Raw genomic sequence first — 18,453 nt, forward strand, 5'->3', positions numbered from 1 at the left:
TGATGACTCTAAAATTGTCCCTAGGTGTGAGTGACAGTGTGAATGGTTGTTTGTCTCGTTCGTCTATATGTGGCCCTGCGATGGACTTGCGACCTGTCCAGGGTGTCCCCTGCCTCTCGCACAGTGACTGCTGGGGATAGGCACCAGCTACCTGCGACCCGGAATGGAGAAGCGGTTAAAGAAAATGGATGGATGGACTTAAAGTACCTACCTGACCTGCTGTTAGGATGTAATTTGTATTTAGTTGTGAAATGCAACTTTTGTTTCCTTAAAAGCCTGCTAAGCTGCTCATCTTTCTTTTTTCTTGTTACATTTGTTACATGTACTCACTTTAGTCTGTGCAACTTCATGTGATGCAAATTTTGTCATCCATCTGTTTAGGTTTATGCTACATGCTGTCTAAAATATATTACAAGTGCATTGAGGCAATTGGCAAAGGCAGGTAAATAAGCCTGACTGATTCGTTTAAATATTGTTCTTGTTTTTCACTTTGAAAGGGTAACTAATAAACTAAAACAATTCAGCCAGATGCAATGCTTCCTCCCTCTCTGCTACCTCAGCAAAGCCCCCATCAGTGAACATCAACAGTATAGCTTTTAAAGGCCAAAACAGGGTTTGATTTTGGTGCAAAGCAATTGGAAATCTGCCCCTTTTAAAGAAATCACAAACATATATCACCACAGCATTTTGAGCAACAAAAAGCAACACGTACTAATGCTTTTCAAGCAATATCCATTGTGTTGAAAAGCTGTGAGAAGTGTGGAAGTGTTGTTGATGCAAAAACCTGAATGGTTTATTTCAGTGTCAGATCTCAAACGTTTTAAAATGGACAAGACTTCCACTGTTGTCACAGAGTATTATGCTTTAAGTGTTTGTGGTTTCTGGTAACACAAAACAGCATTTCAAATTCTATACTTCCTAAGTTATCATTGTCTCTCCACAATGAATTCCAGACAATCTGGACGAAGGTCCCGAGCGTGTTCTGGACAGGCTGTGAACTTGTGTGTACATACACCTATTTGCTCAGCGTTATCCAGCTTGTGTGAGGCCAACAGGAGCCACACAATTGTCAATAGTAGAAGTCTATAAAAACCCGTCATTGACAAAAAGAGAACAAACAGCTGCAGTTTGTTCAGGATTTCCTAACAAACACTCCACATGGAGGGTTGTGGACGGAGGAGAGAGGAAACAGAGACAGGCAGTCAGGGTTTGACTCTCCCTGTTGGAACAGCAGATGAAAGGACTGGATGTTAATATCTCAATGCTGAACACAAGCATTCAGTCAAAAGGTTCTGTCATTCGTAACCTTAGAAGCTGCAAAATGCCAGCACAATGTTAAAGTTTTAGGAATTGCACCTTTGCTCAAGGTTTTGCATAATAAAAATACATGTCTTGTAAGGGAAAGGGCTTCAAAATGAACATATTTAAAGGCACATAATATAAAAGTTCCTTTTAGCTATATTGTACTGTATAATTAAATTATTATATCATAACTACTGAAGCATAAATGACACAAGCATGTTTATGTCAACCTAGAGTCATTTATGGTGTGTGGTTTTTTATGTATGTGAGTTTAAACTCACTGAAAGACAGACACAAAGAAAGACTCTTGTACTCATTGTAGCTGAAATTGTTAAACCCCATATAAAAGCTTTGTGTGCCTGAACTGACAACATTACAGTCTTTGGAGTTTCTTTTCTTTGTTTGCTTTAGCTTGTTTTAATTGTGAGATTTTTACATGGTTGAATCATAGTGAGATTTTAAACAAATACACTGACAGTTTTTTTGTAAACTACTTAGAGCCCATAAAATCTTAAATAAATTCCAATGTATTGCTGATTCACTGGTTCTTCAGTTCGGCAGTCTTTAGTGCTCCTTTAATATAATTTTATTTATATATATTGTATATTTTAAATCATCAGAATTTTAACTAATAGCTAAATGGATTTCAGAGATAAAAATACAAATAAAACATTTAAACAAATTATGCTAGTATGTCGTTATCCTTTTAGTCTTGTTGAGCTGAAGGGGGCCCTGTAAATATTCCTCTAAATCTTGTTAAGTTATGAGACTAACAGATGACAACCTAATATCACCATAAAAACACAAGAGTCATCAAACTCCCCCTGAATGTCATCTTGTAAATGTTTTCAGCTGTTAGAGGCCAGTTAAAAGCTGGGTAAGGGTGTAGATAGATGAAAGAAATAAAGAAGTGTTACTGTTTTGCTTTTCAGGACGAAACATGTTAGTCGACTGTGTTGAACTTAATCTTGTATTTGATGTTTTCAGAGATATTTGCACACGTCCCGCTATGCTAACCTGTTTTGTCTTTCAGCAGTCAAATTTGTAAGCTTTAGTCTTGCTAATCAGAAAGTGTGAAGCTCGAATAACAACAGTGTTCCTGGCCCGTACTGTCCCCTGGGATAAGCTGTGACAGTCGGAGCACAACAGCAGAGCTTTTGTGCAAACAAAGTGTTCTCGAATGAAGTAGGAATGTAAAAATGATTGCACTTTACAAACAGAAGGCAATCCTCTGCTCTGCGTCCCCTCCCCCCTTTTGTCATGATTATCTTTTTTATCCTCTCTCCATCTTCTTGTTCTCATCCACTGCAGTGCCTTTTAAAAACAGAAGACCTACTGTAAGCCTTGAGTGATAAGTACTCCATTTTTATCACCATTTAAAGAAAGTGTTTGTTTTTATTAATAAATGAATTAATTAGATTTAGTTTGGGAGTGAAACATGAACTTCAGATGTGAATAGGAAAGAAAAAGCTACAGGTACAATTGTTGAAAACAGTCTGAGTGGCCAGGCGAGGGAAAGGGAGAATGAGGAGGGACTGAAATTGAGGGATGGAGAGCGGAGTGCTTAAAATTCATCCCACGGCTCAAACAAAAGCAGGAATAAAAAAGGAAGAGAATGCAGGAGAGAAGAGAGGGCTGGGGCTAAGAAAGATTTGGGTTGAAAAGAAGCTTCAGCAGATCCCAGAACAGCCCCCCCCCCCCAATCCCTCCGTAAATGACAGCCTTTTACTCACAGCACAGTTATCCTCCAAGACAACAGAAAACAAGTGGGGGTATAGGAGAAGGGGGCAAAGTGAAGAGGAGGAGAAGATGGATGGATGAAGAGCAAGGGAGAGAACATTAATTATTCGGCAGGCTTTTCCTCCAAAGGTTCACCGAGGCAGGCTGAACAGGGGGGGTGGGGGGGGGCAACAATTGACTCAATTACATGACAAACTCACCAAGAGCTCTACACCAGCACTCAGTGCAGACCCTGCAGCTCTCGGACGGCTGTTGAGGGTTTTTTTTTTCTCCCCCTGTTTTCTTTGCTGGTAAATGTTTACCCCTCTTCAGGTGCCCCTGGCAGACGCAGGATCTTCAGCCTGCAGCTAGACTTTAACCTTTTCAGCCGCTCACTCGGTCCCTCATGAAGAGCTGGAGGGAGTGTTTTAGGAATGAAGAGGCAAATGAAGGGCAAAAGCCTTTTCTTTGTCGCATTACGGCTTGTAATGAATAGGAAGCACCTGGTGATCCAAGCGGATGGCTATTATTCTTTGTCGGACAGGTGGAGTTTGACTTGTGGTAATAAAACTCACACAGACACATTTTCATCAGTTCCATCACAAACCTATTAATAATTTTATATTCACAACAACTTGTTTGTAGGCATTTTGCTATTGCTATACTTACTACATTTTTTGTTTTTAAAATGTTGCTCTTCTCATCCATGTTGAGCTGTGAACCATTAAGAATGAACTTTGATATATTTGATTGTTTTACAGCAGTTAAATTATAAGACACAAAAAAGTCCTCATCCTAAAAAAATGAGTAACATTTTGAGTTGAAGTAGCTGAAGAGCTGAAGTGTAGTTGGTATTTTTATTGGCTGCTGTTTGACCCTACAGCAGCGCCGACTCTTCAGCACTCCGGTGTCAGGAGTGCCAATCAAATCATTGCTCCATTCATTGGTCATATGACACCAGAGTGTTTATACCGAAAATCAACCAGTTCAGTCACCAACTAAGCAATCAGTGCGGCTCTCATTTTTATTTATTTTCTGATTTCTCCCACAAGTACAAATAGGCTTTTAATCAGTTCTTTTACAGATTTAAAGGAGCTGAGTAGTACTTGTGACTGAAGCTGCTGCCATTTCTGTCTCTTCAGTGGACTTTAGTTCTCTTCCTCTTGACACCAAAAGAAGCTGAATAAACTGATTCTTGATCTGGATTTTTATTTGATGTGTCTTTCCACGCAGTTTTTTTTGTCATCTATTCATTTGAGAGTTTTCAGAAATGAAATGAAATTTAGAGACTTGAACTGAACTGTGCAATGGATTAACTTTATGATAGCTATAAGGAAAAACATTGTACATGGGAGCTGCTCCTAAACTTTTTGTGTGCATTGACTTTAATCCCTCTTTTTTCTGTGGTGGTTAAATCTTGTCATTTCTTCTATGGTGTTGAGATCTTTTTATAGTGTGGTTTCTACTACTGTTGGTATTGCCAAAAGCTTCAGAAGGATTGATAGAAACCCCCACCAGTACAGAAGAAACATGTTTTCATGTTTTTACTTTTTTATTTTCAGTAAGGTGTGTTTTGTCACCTTAGCCCTCAGCAAACCTCTCTGTGTAGTTTGTATCTTTGCAGACTTTTAGACCCCTACCTGTAAGTTTGTTTATCTTTTAGAGCTTTGCTTAGCAATCTACAGCATGTATAAATATTTGAGAACTGTATACATGCATATCTCTGAATGCACCAGAGACAGTGGATGTTTGTTTTGTGTAATCCATGTGCATCGCTGAGCATTGCAGAGAGATGCAAACTGTAATTCAAAGCTGGGATGGGTGAAAGGGAGCCCCTTCCTCGTGGTGAGATAGCATCAGTGTTTACATGCACAAATAGCAGAAAGCCTCTGCAATTGCAAAACTTCTCCCAACATTATTCTGAGGTTAACTGGAAACTTTGACAAAAAGTAAACTATTTATCTAGCAAGCCTTTGCTCAGATGCAAATTTGAAACCTTCAGCACAGATTACAGTATAAAGTACAATTTTTGGATGTTGTTCAAAAATTTTAAAGTGAGAATTTTATCGTTTTAGTCAAGCCAAAAATGTCTCTTCTTTGCCTTTGTGACAGCAGAGTCTGAGAAAATCTTCCTAAGTCAGTGGTGTCCAACCCTGGTTCTGGAGGGCCACTATGCTGCATGTTTTAGTTGTTTTCCTGCTCTTCAGCAGGTCTCCAAGTTCTGCAGAAGCCTGTTAATCACTCAGTCATTCAAACCAGGTGTGTCACAGAGAAACAACTAAAACATGCAGGATAGTGGCCCTTCAGGATCAGGATTGGACACCACTGAACTAAATGGATTGATTAGACATTCAGTCTCAAATGAGCTGCAGTTTTTCTTGTATGTTTTTGATCTTAAAATCTTGTGTACGTGTTGAAATGTAAGATCAAAACAGATGTTTGGCTAAATTAAATGCATTTTCACTTGTTTGTGAATGTGTTCAAGCATAAGCGAAAATACACTTTGTTTAGCCACACCTCTGTGTGTGTGTGTGTGTGTGTTGGGGGTGCAGCAGTTAAGCTTCTCACCCCATCAGTTTACAGCCGCCTGATTAGCTGATTTGTTGCCTTTTAGTTATGTTAATGCCACTTAATTACAGCATTGGTGGGAACTCGAGGTCTTTGTGGCCATTTCACAGAGATATTTTATGAAAGTGCCACCGTCCTCATAACCCATGCACACACAAACATTTTTTCATAAATCCGTCTTATCAGAATAAAAAAAGATGTCCTTGTTGAGCCACCACTTTCCCTCATTGTTTATTCTTAGAGTCCTAACAGAGGTTAATTGGTACTGCATCAGGGTGTCCTTACATAACAAACCAACATCACTGAATTGGTGGAGGGACAACAGCATCATTAGTTAAAACTGTGTGCTGCAGACACTATCTCCTGTTCACACATACACACCAATTTGGCTTGGTTTGAGCATTTTGGGGGACGCGCTTTCTCCTGCCTCCCCCAATTCCTTTTGTTCAAAACACTTTCGAGCCAGGCCTGATGTCTTCTTTCTGTCTCTGTGATTTAATATAAGGACCAAGGCGATATAAGGGTTAAAGTGACACAGATCTCTAATCCATTAATAGAGGTAGTCACAGAGCCAAAACTGTTGGTACTCATATGTGTGATGTAGTGATGACAGACAGCATCTGTGACCAGAATTTAAAATACTGATGTTTGATACACATTTTATTCATCATGCTCCATTTAAATGTCATGGTTATACTCCACGTCTCATGCAGTTCCACATTGTCAGCTTAATTTGTGTAAACTGACATCATTACAGTACATGGTTGGCTTGATTTGCGATTGGTGAATGGCTAGTATAAAAAGGGTCCATCTATGTGGTTGTTTTATTGCTTTTGTGTGTGTGTGGGAAAAGCCTACTGGCTCAGAGCCATGTCAAAAGAGAACCAACTTAACCAAATATTAAATTTGTACATTAGTACAAAACACTAAAGCATGATGAGAGTGTACAAATGTAACCCAAGAATCATCTTGAAAAGTGATTTGTTAACCAACAATAAAGACTGGACAGATTTTCATTGGCATTTTTATTTTCATTTACCGGATGTGATCAGGAAAGATGACTGGAAATGGTAAAAATGGTAAAACAAAAGTGTAAAGAAAAGTTTATTTGCTCAAAGTTTCGTTTCAAAAAATGTCTTGAAGCATGAGGGGAAATAAAAGCAACTTCCCAAGGATCATAATGACATGATTCACCAACTGTTTGTGGTGAGCCAAAACACAGTGAACTCATTCCTCAACCCAGATATAATTGGATCATGATTCCAGGTAACCCAGAAGTGAAACCAATTCCTGAAGAAGAGTCGTCGTCATTTTTCTCTTATTGATATTTAAGATATTTTTTGCCATCTATACTATATGGAAGGAACTTGAGGTTCCACAATGTATCTATACTGAAACTCCAAAAAAACAACAGAGGAAGAAGACAAGCAAACCAGCTCATCAGTGTGTCATAGTCGTCTGACTGAAGTGTAAAACTACAGACCAGTGAGTCATATGCTTAGGCACAGTTGACCAGAAGATGAGTTTTGGCATTCCAATGCTTTTTTGGATGTAGAAGCCTTGCAGAAAACCTTAGTGATTAGATGAGACACAAAAGTGTCTCACCTGCATTTATTTTTGCAGCTTTTCATAAGATTTCTTCCAATTTTCTTCACTGTGTCTTATGTGTTGATGTTTTATTTTTTTACCAATAAATTAAGGATCATTTGTTGATTCTTGCTTCACATGCCCCATGTATTTATCTCTCCTTCCTTCTCTTTCTCATTCATTTTCTGTACACGTATCTCTCATTTTCTGTAATTTGCATCATTTTAGTTCATACTGTAAAAATGTACTTAGCCGATATCATTGGTTTTTGCCTTTCAGCAGCGTGGCGTCAGCAAGGCCTGGGATCTCAGAGATGTAACTCAGTGTGTGTATGTGTTTGTGTATTGGTGTGTGGATTTGTATGTGTGTGTATGTTGTGTTTGTTTAGTTTGCAGTCTCCTTGGGACAGCTATGACTCGTCTCTTCCCAACTCTGAATGAGAGTGCAGCTTTGCCACAGTCGGGCCAAGCCTTTCATTGGTTCAGGGAATGTCTTTATATCTGTGTGTGTGGCACTTTTGCTTGTGTGTTTCTTGAGTCACATGCTAAACCCCAAACATCAGGTCAGGTATCCCAGACAATTAGAAGCCAGTAGAGGCCTGGATGCCTTTCTCCTACCAGCATTTGGACATTAAACTAAACGCCTGCAATATATTAGTTATGAAGTCAGCAGATCTGAGGAGGACCACACAGGAGAAGTACACACTTCAGCACCCATTTTAGCTCTGTAACTTGTTCACTGTGTAAGCTGATGAGTTTTGTTTAGCTGAATGCCAAGCTGAGTGAAATAGGAGATCTTTATTTCCAACTGTTTTACATCAAGTAATGAGTCAACGAATTGCAACAATCAACAATTCTTGCATGACTTGTTGTATGCTAAGAGTTACTGTGAGTAAAACATGGAGATACAGATTTTTTTTATATTGTTTTCTGAAAATGCTTCTTACAAAAATGCAGATATTATATAAAACAGGATTTTTTTTATTCTTACAACTTTGGAAGGAGTGAACATTAGGAGAAGCAGCGCATGTGTGGAGGTGGGGGTGATAACAAGACATCTACATGTCTGTTCAGTTCCAGCAACAAAATTAATTAAATATTAAATGTAATGTTGTATTGTGGGTAATATGGAAACCTAGGTGTGAAATGGACACATGGAACAACAAAATGTTACCTGTGGAAGTTTTGTTCATGGGGCTTTGCATGCCAATCACTTTGCAGAGGATAAAAAATGCACTTGGAATCATGAGAGAGATTTTTTTTAAAAGTGAACTATTGCTGCCACTACTGAAAAAGCTAAGAAAGGATCAAAATGATTTTAGTTGAAGAAGGTAGATCTGCTGGTTTCTGTTAGCACACAGTTCAGGTTCTAATGGTTGGGTCACCTGATGAGAGTCTATGACGTTTAAAGGAGCCAAAACACTTGAAAAACACCACTTATGCTGTTCCCTTTAGCATTGCATTGAGATGATAGTTTGTAAAGTACCTTCTTTGGATTGTCTTAAGGTCACTGGAATGCAAATTTGAACTGATGATGAACTTGTGTTATGTTCTTGAAAGTTTACAAACTGTTCTTGATAAATTAGTGTCAAATACTGTTATTATATCAAAGCCCCTGGGATTAGATTTAGTTTTTTTTTGTTTGTTTCTGTCACTGAAGCCAGATTCACATGTCAAGTCATTCCCTCACTGCACATCAAAGTCACCACAAAAAAAAAAATCCTCGTGATGCTTTTGTTGCTCACATTTGCTCGTATTAACCAATTACACAGAGAAAACATAACTCTGTAACTAAATGGCCATATGTAGATATGATGGGTAGAATTTAATTTACCACATTTTATGACAAAGCCTTGACATGCTAAAAGTTTTCTTTTTCATCAGTTTAGTTGAGTAGATTATGTGTACAGTGACCATGTATTATTATATTAATGCTTGATGAGCATTGTGATTTGAGACAGGATACTTTAAGATGTTGTGCTTTTTCCAGCTATAAGCAATTATTCATCATGGCAACGGTTACCGAGGAGAAACAAAATGTGTTGTACATGATCCTGCAGAAGTTCAACAAAATTTGCATGACCATACATTTATCTTTTAGTTCTTTTTGACCTCGGCCGTGAATCATCATGTCACTTCAGTCTGGCTTGTACTCACCTGCACAAGAAAAACCTCTTTTAAAAAATAAAAAAGGAGCATTTTTACAAATTCTTCTGAGCTTTCTCTTGATTAATCCTGTCTGATTGCTTATCTGTCTGTGTTGCCTGTGTCATATATCTTCTTGTTTCCTCTTTGTGAGAGCCTCTCAAAGCTGTGGTCACTGTGTTCGTCTGGTGGCCTCCAGACTTCGTCTGCTGCAGTCGCCTTCTGGAGGGGACTGAGCTGCGGTTTCTCCCACACACCGAATACAAACACTCAGCCACACATAAACACACAAATGCACGCTCATGTCGTGTTTTTTTTCCTTGCCTTTCAGCCACACACACGCATTAGGTTTCCACCCCTCCACACACACACTCGCCACCTCCATCCACCGGAGCCCTTCTGTCTCTCTTTCTTCAGTCTCTTTTTTCCTCACAAGTTTTCCTCCACCGCTTTATCCTCCCTCGCTTCCAGCTGTGTTATGCAGCTAAGAAATATACTGTAAGTAGGAGCAGGCTGGCTATAAATATGCCTGCCCACCCAAGACTGTTAGGATTATTATTTTTCTTATAGTCGCTGTGGTCTTTCTATAAACTGAAGAGATTTTTATCTGGTTTTTGTTCTCCAGTATGGGTTCCCATTTCAGAGGTTAGCTGCAAATTTTCAGTCAATTTCTCCACAAGAAATATTACTTTTGGCAACGATAGGAAGATTATTGACTGGAAAATAAATATAAGGAAAGTGATAGCCTCAAGCAGTGATGAGTTAGAACGACAGGAGTATTAAAGAGAGGGAAAATGGCAGCTGATTCTTCAGGAGCCGTAGGGAAGTTAAAAAGGATGGTTGGATTTACAATGACAAACTTTCTTTGTTGATTTTTTTTTTTTTTTGAAAGTGGGGGTTGGGTTCTGGCTTGTTTATAGATGAAGCAGTTCTGTGTGCTACCTCGGCCCACAGCTGGGATCCAGCTGCGTGAATCAACCTTTCCTCATCTGCTTTATCCATCCATCCATCTTTCTCTCCCTCCTCTTCCTCTTACTACTTCCCCTTCTCTTCTGTAAAAAAAATTTTAAAAATACAATTCAAAGGAATACGTGTAGTTGGGATTTTACCTATTGGTCCCCAAAACACTAAGAAGTTACATAAAAGTAATAATCGAAGGAGAATGGAAAAAAACTAGAGGTTTAAACTGTTAGACAGAGAAAAGAGAAAGGTGTACATGTTTGAATGTGTGTAGGAGGGGCGTGATGGAGGTAATGAGAGAGGAGGGAGGAGAGGGAAACCACCGGTATGTGGAGGATGGTGGGTGGGCGGCCTAGAAAGACGACAGAGGGGGGGAAAAAAGTTGGATTATGAAAGAGCGAAGGAACACTGAGTTATGGTGGGGACTGAGGATGAAGGAAACACACTCACATGTGTCTGCAGCAGCACATCTGTCGTCCTGATAAAGAGAGACGTCTGACTGCCTTTGAGAAGGTGGAGCTACTCGGCGGCTGGCTGCACGAATCAGTGCTTGTAGAGGCAAATGAAAACGAAGCGAAGTGAACTGCTCTTAATCCCAAAACAAATACAATCAACTCACTGACTCATCGGACCAAGAGTGATGAAACTGTAATTAACTCTGCAGCAAGGGTCCTGGATTGTACTTTTGCACCTAAATAATGTTCTTACTGGAGTGTTAGGAAGTATTTTGCCACATTTAAGCCCCACAAACAGTTTTTCTGCATTCTATGCATGAATCTCACTGCCTAAATTATTTCTTATTATACCAATGAAAAAAACTTACATTCAGTTCTTCTGCTCGGTTTTCTCGCCCTCTTTGCGTGTTTTCTACTGTTCTGTGTCGTGTTGAGGTGCTTTCGCTGAAGCCCTCCAGTGCCTTGATGTCTGTCATCAGTCACTCTGACTGTGTAGCAACAAGGGATCAACGTTTCAGTCTGCTATTTCTACAAAGTGAGCGCCTAAGCAGTCAGACAGCTTTCTCTGCCCAGAGTTTACAGTGCAGGGGTACGTAATGTGTGAATCAGTGGAGTTGAAACTTAGTTTATGGTGTTGACAAGTGGCCGTTTTGTGGAGGATTTTAAGGACTTAATGTGCATTTTATACCATTGCACAACTGTAGTTTTCTGTTTTAAAATAGAGAAGCAGAATGTTTGAAGCTCCTACATCATTTCAGAGAGGTATGGTAAGAAGAAACACATATATCAAGTCCTGAACACTGTGGTAAAGATGTGTTTTCTGTGCCATTAGCTTTTCAGTTAGCTGAAATAAAACTACCAAGCTGATTTTAATAAAAAATAAAACTTGGGGTAGATGGTAGATACGACCACATTAAGAACCAGTGAAAGTTTTATGCTAATTGGAACCACTTTCTTCAGGTTTTAATCTTGCAGGTAAAGAACACTGCACTCAGCAAGGATGTGATTTTCTGCATCTGGAAAATTACAGACAACATGTGTCAGGCACTTAATTTTTCTATTTGTAGTTTTTGAATACAAAATGTACATTTTAAAGAATAAAGCATGTTTCTTTAGTAAATGTAACTACCGAACATCTATATGTTTCAATCTGTTCTATTATTTGATCAGAACACTTTTTACAACGTTGCTCACTTTTTTTTTTTAAAGAAATAGATCAACAGCAGAATTTAAAGCAGCAAATCTCACAGTAATTGTTCTAGATGAGTTGCTTATATCTTTATACATTGCCTCACCTAATGTATCAGTGGTACAACATGTGTAAAATGAGACGAGATGATTGAGTTTATCAAAACAGTAGTGAAATTGTTTTTTTCTTGTAAAGGTTTTTAAGATTTGTAAATATTCTAAAAATATATATTCACATTGATGTTCAGTAAATTGTAGTTTAATGTTTAACATTATTTAAGGTCTTTATTGCCTATAATTAGCCAGTAATCAATTTTTAGGGCTCAGTTTATAAAAACAATAATGCATAATTGTATGACTGAAAATGTTGAACTTACTTTTCTTACTGAAGTTTTGTATTATTTAATGACAACTTAGGTGGTACATCATAAAACTGCAATCATATCGGATATTTACTTTGGAAATTAGGCAGATCAGTTTCCTATGGCAACTTTTTTAACATTTCTGTCAAGTTCTGGTTGTTTTTTCTTCACTTTGAAACATTTTTAAGGTTCACTCCTGGAAAAAAAAAACTGTCCCAGACTTAATAATCATTAAAACTATTTAAATCAAATTCAGCATAACTGTTCTAAAGTAGATTTGACATTAATCTTCTCCGCAGCGAGTAAGGCTTATTGTACATTACGGTGATGTCTCCATCCCTGTGGCCTTTCGGTGGTCACACCATCGCCATCACATTACAGCAGCTGTGAGGAATTCACAAAGCCTGGCTAAAAGGGGGTAAAAACACAGGGAAAGGTTGGTGGGGGAGAAATGCCAAAAAAAGGGGGACTTTGTGGAGTGTGTGTGTGTGTGTGTGTGTGTGTGTGTGGGGGGGGGGTTACAAAAACAAAGGCAGAACTTAAAAACAAAGTTTACCACCAAAGGAAAACAACTGAGCCAGAAACATTTAGTGTGAGAGGAGAGAAAAGAAACGCAAGGGAGGGGAAAAAAGAAGCAAAAAATGAGGAAAATCTGGACTGTGGTTGGCTGGAGGCGCAAGCGCCGCCTTTTTTCTCCCCCCTCCCACCAATCCTGCGTCTCCAGCGCTAACACAACAGAATCCCCCACAAACCCAGCCACATCAGGAACGGCTGGCTACATTATAGCTGCCATTATCGTCTCTCAAGTCATAACAGCCAGAGAACACCCACCTCGACTGCTTCTCCCGGGAGGGGGAGGGGCGAAGGGTGCAGGAATGAGCAGAGAGGGAATGAGGGAGAGGGTGGAGGGAATGGGGGAGACAGGAGACAGTTTGGAGATACAGAGCAATGGAAAAGGCGAAATGAGAGGAGTGAAACAGAGGGTGGAGGAGAAAGAAGCAAATGCTTTAAAACGGGTGTTTACATTTCAGCTAACAAGCTCCAGGGATAAGGGTTGGGTTTGATTTTAGCTGGTTGGTGTGTGTAAATGCTGACCAGGTAATAAATTATTGCAAAAACACACAAAGCTCCAGCATTTACAACTGCGATTGGAGAAGAAACTGGGTGAAGAGGAAAGGGGATGTCATTACATCGAGCTTTTTATATTAGCTGGTTGTAAGGGGGGGGGGCATGTGTGAGCCCCAGTTTAGAGTTACACCCAAGAGAAGAAGAGCGTAGAAGTAGAGCGGAGTTGAGCCAGATCAGACCTTTTGTCTGACACGACCAGTGACCTGTGAAAATGTCTGTCCTCTCCGGCGAGGAAGGAGGAGGACCAGCACTTTATGAAAACTTCACAATTGGCCAAACAGGGCAGGCCTAAACAATCTTCCTCTTTGTGTACCACAAACACAAACCATCACTTGAGAGCTTAATCAACTTGGACTCCATAAGCCAGGAGTGGAGAAGTCATACAAAGTTTCACAGGCAGTTTCCTCTAACAGGTATTGTTTGGGATTTCCAAGTAATTTGTGCTTTAAGCCATTTTTAGATGTTCTGAACTGGTTTTTGTCTTATCTCCACGATATAACTTTTAGTTTCTGTTGGTCATCATGAATCAGACAAAACAACATTTCTCATGAAGTTCCCCAGGAGTCGATTCTTGGTCCTCTTCTGTAAGCTGTATATCTGAAAGGGGCTTCAGTTTCATTAAACCAGACTTTATTTTTAACGTTTTTGAGTAAATAACCACTACTGTTTAGGCTTTTTCACTATTTTGTCTCATTACCGTCACTTTAATTTGATGTGACTGTAGTTTTGTTTCTATAGCAAATCATAGCATAAATATTCTCAGCAAACTTCACAAGTTAAACTCAAGGTCTTACATTATTACAGCTACCTTGACAGTGACAGTGGGGAGGGAAAAAAATGCTTTTCAGAGAAGGGATCATAAGAACCATGAAGAACAGCTGTCTGACTCAACAAGTTGGGGTGAGAGGAAAATTGGGAGCTTGTCAGTTCGAATCCAGTTTTTCTTACCACTTGTCAAAAGGTCCTTGTCCAGACACTGAATCCCACTCTGCTCCCAGTCTGTGAAACAATTATATGAATGACTTTCTTGTCATTCAAAAATTTCTTTTAGTGGTCAGTAAGACTAGAAAACTGTTTTATAAATGCAGTTTGTTCACTACTATCAGTACACAAAGATCATGGTGCATCACAGTTTTTGGTTGGTGTAATCAAAAAGCTGGTGATTCTGTAAATTAACTTCAGGTGTTAGTGTGTGATCCTATAGATGGATGGATGTTCTTTTGTCTCACATCTAATGACCGTGTTTCTTCTCTAGATTCTATAAGTTTAACCTGTTTGTGTACCATTTCATACATATAGTACAGCACAGTAGGTTAAGTTACTGAGTGACATGAACTGACTGTAGGACAGAAGCTCCCAGCTAAGTACACACGGGTACAGCTGATTAAGACATCTGTCATCAGGCATATTTTGAAACTGGAGGGTAGTGGTCATAAAATGCTTATGGTTCTAAAAAATGCTGGCAGGACGTCAGAGAGTTGTTGGTTCATTGGGATTTTGGAGGGTACTGTACAGTTAACAACAAATACAGGGAGTGAGAAAATTCCTCAAAAGAACTGTGAACAACAAAAAGCCTGTGTACTCAAGAAGAAAAAAATGTGTGATATTGTTTTTATTCATAAATGTTTTACTTTTAAAAAGGTTTAAGTCAAATCTTCTGTTGCTGTTATTGTCATCTTCTTCTTAATAGGAGGTCTTTGTAGAGCTGTGGTTGATTTCTGGTGGTCATTGAGTAAAAGTAAAATCAGGGTCCAAAATCATATTTTATTTATTGGTGGTAATCTGAGCTGGTTTGGTGAGTAAGCTTTCCTGCACATTTATTAGTCTGTTCCACAGTCAGGGCAGCTCATAAATATGTTGTAGTTGAGGTAAGCCCTGTTGATGAAGCCATTCATCGCTACGTTCAAACAAATGCTTAAAAAGCCGTTCCTGAGGGAGATGTGGAGGACCGGGCCTCCTGCTTGTACAGTGTGGGATGTTGCAGGGTTGGTGAAGTGTTTAAATGAGGAGGATTTGGGTGTAGAAGGTGGCTGGACATCCTGTCCTCATCCTCAGCTCCTTGGTTTTCTGCCCCGGCTCGCCGTGCCACAGCAGAGTGGACTTGTTTGGTCAGCCGTTTGATTTATGGCCTTGGGGTTTTTAATATGCTGCTTCCCAATCTCTCTCAAACCCAGCACCGCAAAATTACACCAGGGAGCAAAACTCCTTCAGAGTTTCTCACAAAACGCCGACCTAAAATAGCACTTTACTACGACACCTGTGTCAGCACTGTGTGTAAAATCACCATCTGTACATGTTAGAATATCAATTTTGAAGTTTTACTTTTAGGAGATTTTAAGAAATCATTGGTTTCTTATTAGGTTTTAAAGGTCTGACAGGATTGTCTAACATCTCAAACATCATTTCAGAAATAGAAATCAGAATCGGTATGCATTTGCTGTCATAAATCTTGCATGGAAACATGACTTCTTTCAAAAGCTGCTCAGACTCTGTGAACATTTTTTTTTCTGTTTGCTTTTTCTGCACAGGAGAGTAAGTTACTGTATGTTTCATGCAAATTAATACTCTGTTCAGTGTGTGCACAGAGCTACAGCAGTAACACTGTCACACTTGCTGCCTCAGTTCCAGAGGATATATTAGCAAACAGATTTTAAAAAATATATAAAAATCCCAGCTTGCATATGTGCAGGTGGGCTCATGCATTATTCATGTTTTTTTTTGTTTTTTTTTGAGATCTTCATTTATCCAGCACTCACACACAGAAATTTACTACTAAAAATGTGTTTGCCTAAAACTCCCTTCTCACACAGATCTGCTACTGTTCTAGTATAAACCGATTTACTACACTGTCGCACACACTCCTTCACACACATCCCCTGTAGGCTTGGTGGCCACTGGATCATTACGCTACCCCCTGTCGAGACTAACAGCTGTGACAGTTATCGTGTGTGTGTGTGTGAGCGCTGCAGGCTTGGGGGTCCCCCTTCTTGGTATTTATTAGTTTTGGACAGCTGAGGTGCTCGGCAAAATCTCTATTTAGCACTTCCACTTAATTATCATGCACACATCCGAAGGCCGAACGTGAGCAAGCAGCCCTCGGACCGCACACACAATTCAGACACTTGCGAGCTTTCGGAGCAAATCTCCCCATGGTGACTTGTGGGCTTAAATAGGTCCCTGCTGCCCTTTTAACACTCGGGGTGCCACGTAACAGGCCGGGGAAGCTGTTACACTGAAACCATTGAGCTTTCATCCTGCAACAGACAGAAGCTGTCCCAGTGTAGGCCTGAATCTTTGTCACAGGAAGGGGGACTTTGCTTATAGATGCATGGGAGGTTGCAACAATTTAACAGAAAATACAGAAATTAAGACTTATACACAAGCATATTCACAAATTGAAGGTCTAAAACCATTTACAGAAATAAAACTTTGCCAGTAGAATTTGGGAGAAAATAGGCCTTTCTTTATGTTTTTTAAAATATTTTATGTGGTTGTAATTAGTTTTGAAACATCTTTGAAACCACTATCTGGCCTTATGCTACCTGCACTGATGTGGTTTGATGTAATGAGCAGTTTCGAAGAAATCTCCACTGGCATTATCTTACCCATACAATCCTGCTGAAAGATACCCTCTCAATATTAGTTTCACACAAAAGGCTGCCTTGTTCTGCTCTCATTTTTTTGTTGCAGGCATCCCTCAGCTTTTGTCCTTTAAGGTTTAAGGTAAAACCCAAATTTTCTTCATCGCTGTGCACACTCATCACCTGCATGAAAGGTGCAACTGTGAGTGGTGTTAAAGAAGCACATCCACCTTTAGAAAGGAGAGATTATGGTGAAGCCCACTGTCAATTTCTGCAGCTGCATTAGAGTAAATTGGTACCAACATGTAAATAATACATGTTTTACTTGTGTTGCTGCTCATTTAGAACTATAGACCTAATAAAATAAGTCTTGTTGAAGTACACACTGCAAATAACTGAAATAAATGCACCCTTTTTAAAAAGACATTTGGAGTTGTTGAATGTTTCTTGTTTATGTAAAGAACTTAATGGCTCAGACTGAGAAGAGTATTTTTTTTAGTATTATTTTAGGGCAAAAAGTATGCAGCTAACTTATATGGGTTCATTCTGTTTACTTTTTTATCTTTACTTTAATTTTGAAATAAAATACTAAAATAAATATACAAAATGTGTTCTCTCAGCTGAAAGCCAAATTTTGATCTTTTGTAAAAGAAACAAAGTCCAAAGCCCATTTCTTATTGAAGACGGTAATTTACTTTGACCTCAAAAGGGTAAAAATTTTGGTTTTTAGTGTGCTTTGCTTCATCTTGTAAAGAATGAGACAAATAAACTCTGCTGTAGTTGATTTTTTTTGTTTTACTTTTCCTGTTTGTTTATTTTTTGCTTTTTGTTTTTTTTAAAGCAAGATCCAATTTTATGCAGCCACACTCATATAATAATGCTACTTCTACCACTGAATGTAGTCTTTTAAACCAACACTGTTTAAAATAAGCTTCACTCAAGCTTTATAGTTTATTTTGTCCCTAAACTGTTATTCTTACTTTGGTTTGGTCTGTTATTAACATCCCACATATCGTTTTTATTTTTTTCCTCCAACCACAATTGTGTGTAGTTTAGTTTTGTTTAATTGAGTGGGGATTGTTTAGTTTTTCCTCTCTTCTCTCTGACCTTGTCCTTGTGTTTTTGTGCCAGGTCCAGGCTGTCAGGGGAGCAGGAGGTCCTGAGGAGCTCCAATGCCAGTGGACATGCAGCCACATCAGGGGCTGTATTACTACGAGAACTCCTCCAGTCAGCCCTCCAGAGGGTAAGACAGCATGTTCGCAGAGTTATTAAAGAAGAAAAGTGGATGTTTGCCACCAGCTAGAATATAAAACATACAGTGCCTTATATTACAAGAGCAGTCTTGTGAATTTGCAAACATAAACAACTGGCTTACTTCAAGTATGTTTGCATATTTGAAGGGCTTCTTGAATAACAAATCTTCTGATCACTTTTGTACATCCACATTTAGATTTAGACT

At 39.1% G+C, this 18,453-nt stretch overlaps 1 protein-coding gene across 2 annotated transcripts in view; it reads left to right on the forward strand.

The window, feature by feature from the left end:
• The window catches only part of gli1 (GLI family zinc finger 1), a 48,805-nt gene that overhangs the window by 18,174 nt on the left and 12,178 nt on the right, over window positions 1-18,453 (forward strand). For both annotated transcript variants that reach the window (XM_017408904.3, XM_017408905.3), the window contains exon 2: window positions 18,126-18,237. In XM_017408904.3, the coding sequence (XP_017264393.1) occupies window positions 18,167-18,237 (71 nt within the window). In that variant the 5' untranslated portion in view covers window positions 18,126-18,166. The remainder of the gene's footprint in view (window positions 1-18,125; window positions 18,238-18,453) is intronic.

Source organism: Kryptolebias marmoratus, linkage group LG4 (genome assembly GCF_001649575.2).
Source record: "Kryptolebias marmoratus isolate JLee-2015 linkage group LG4, ASM164957v2, whole genome shotgun sequence".
Taxonomy (NCBI): Eukaryota; Metazoa; Chordata; class Actinopteri; order Cyprinodontiformes; family Rivulidae; genus Kryptolebias; species Kryptolebias marmoratus.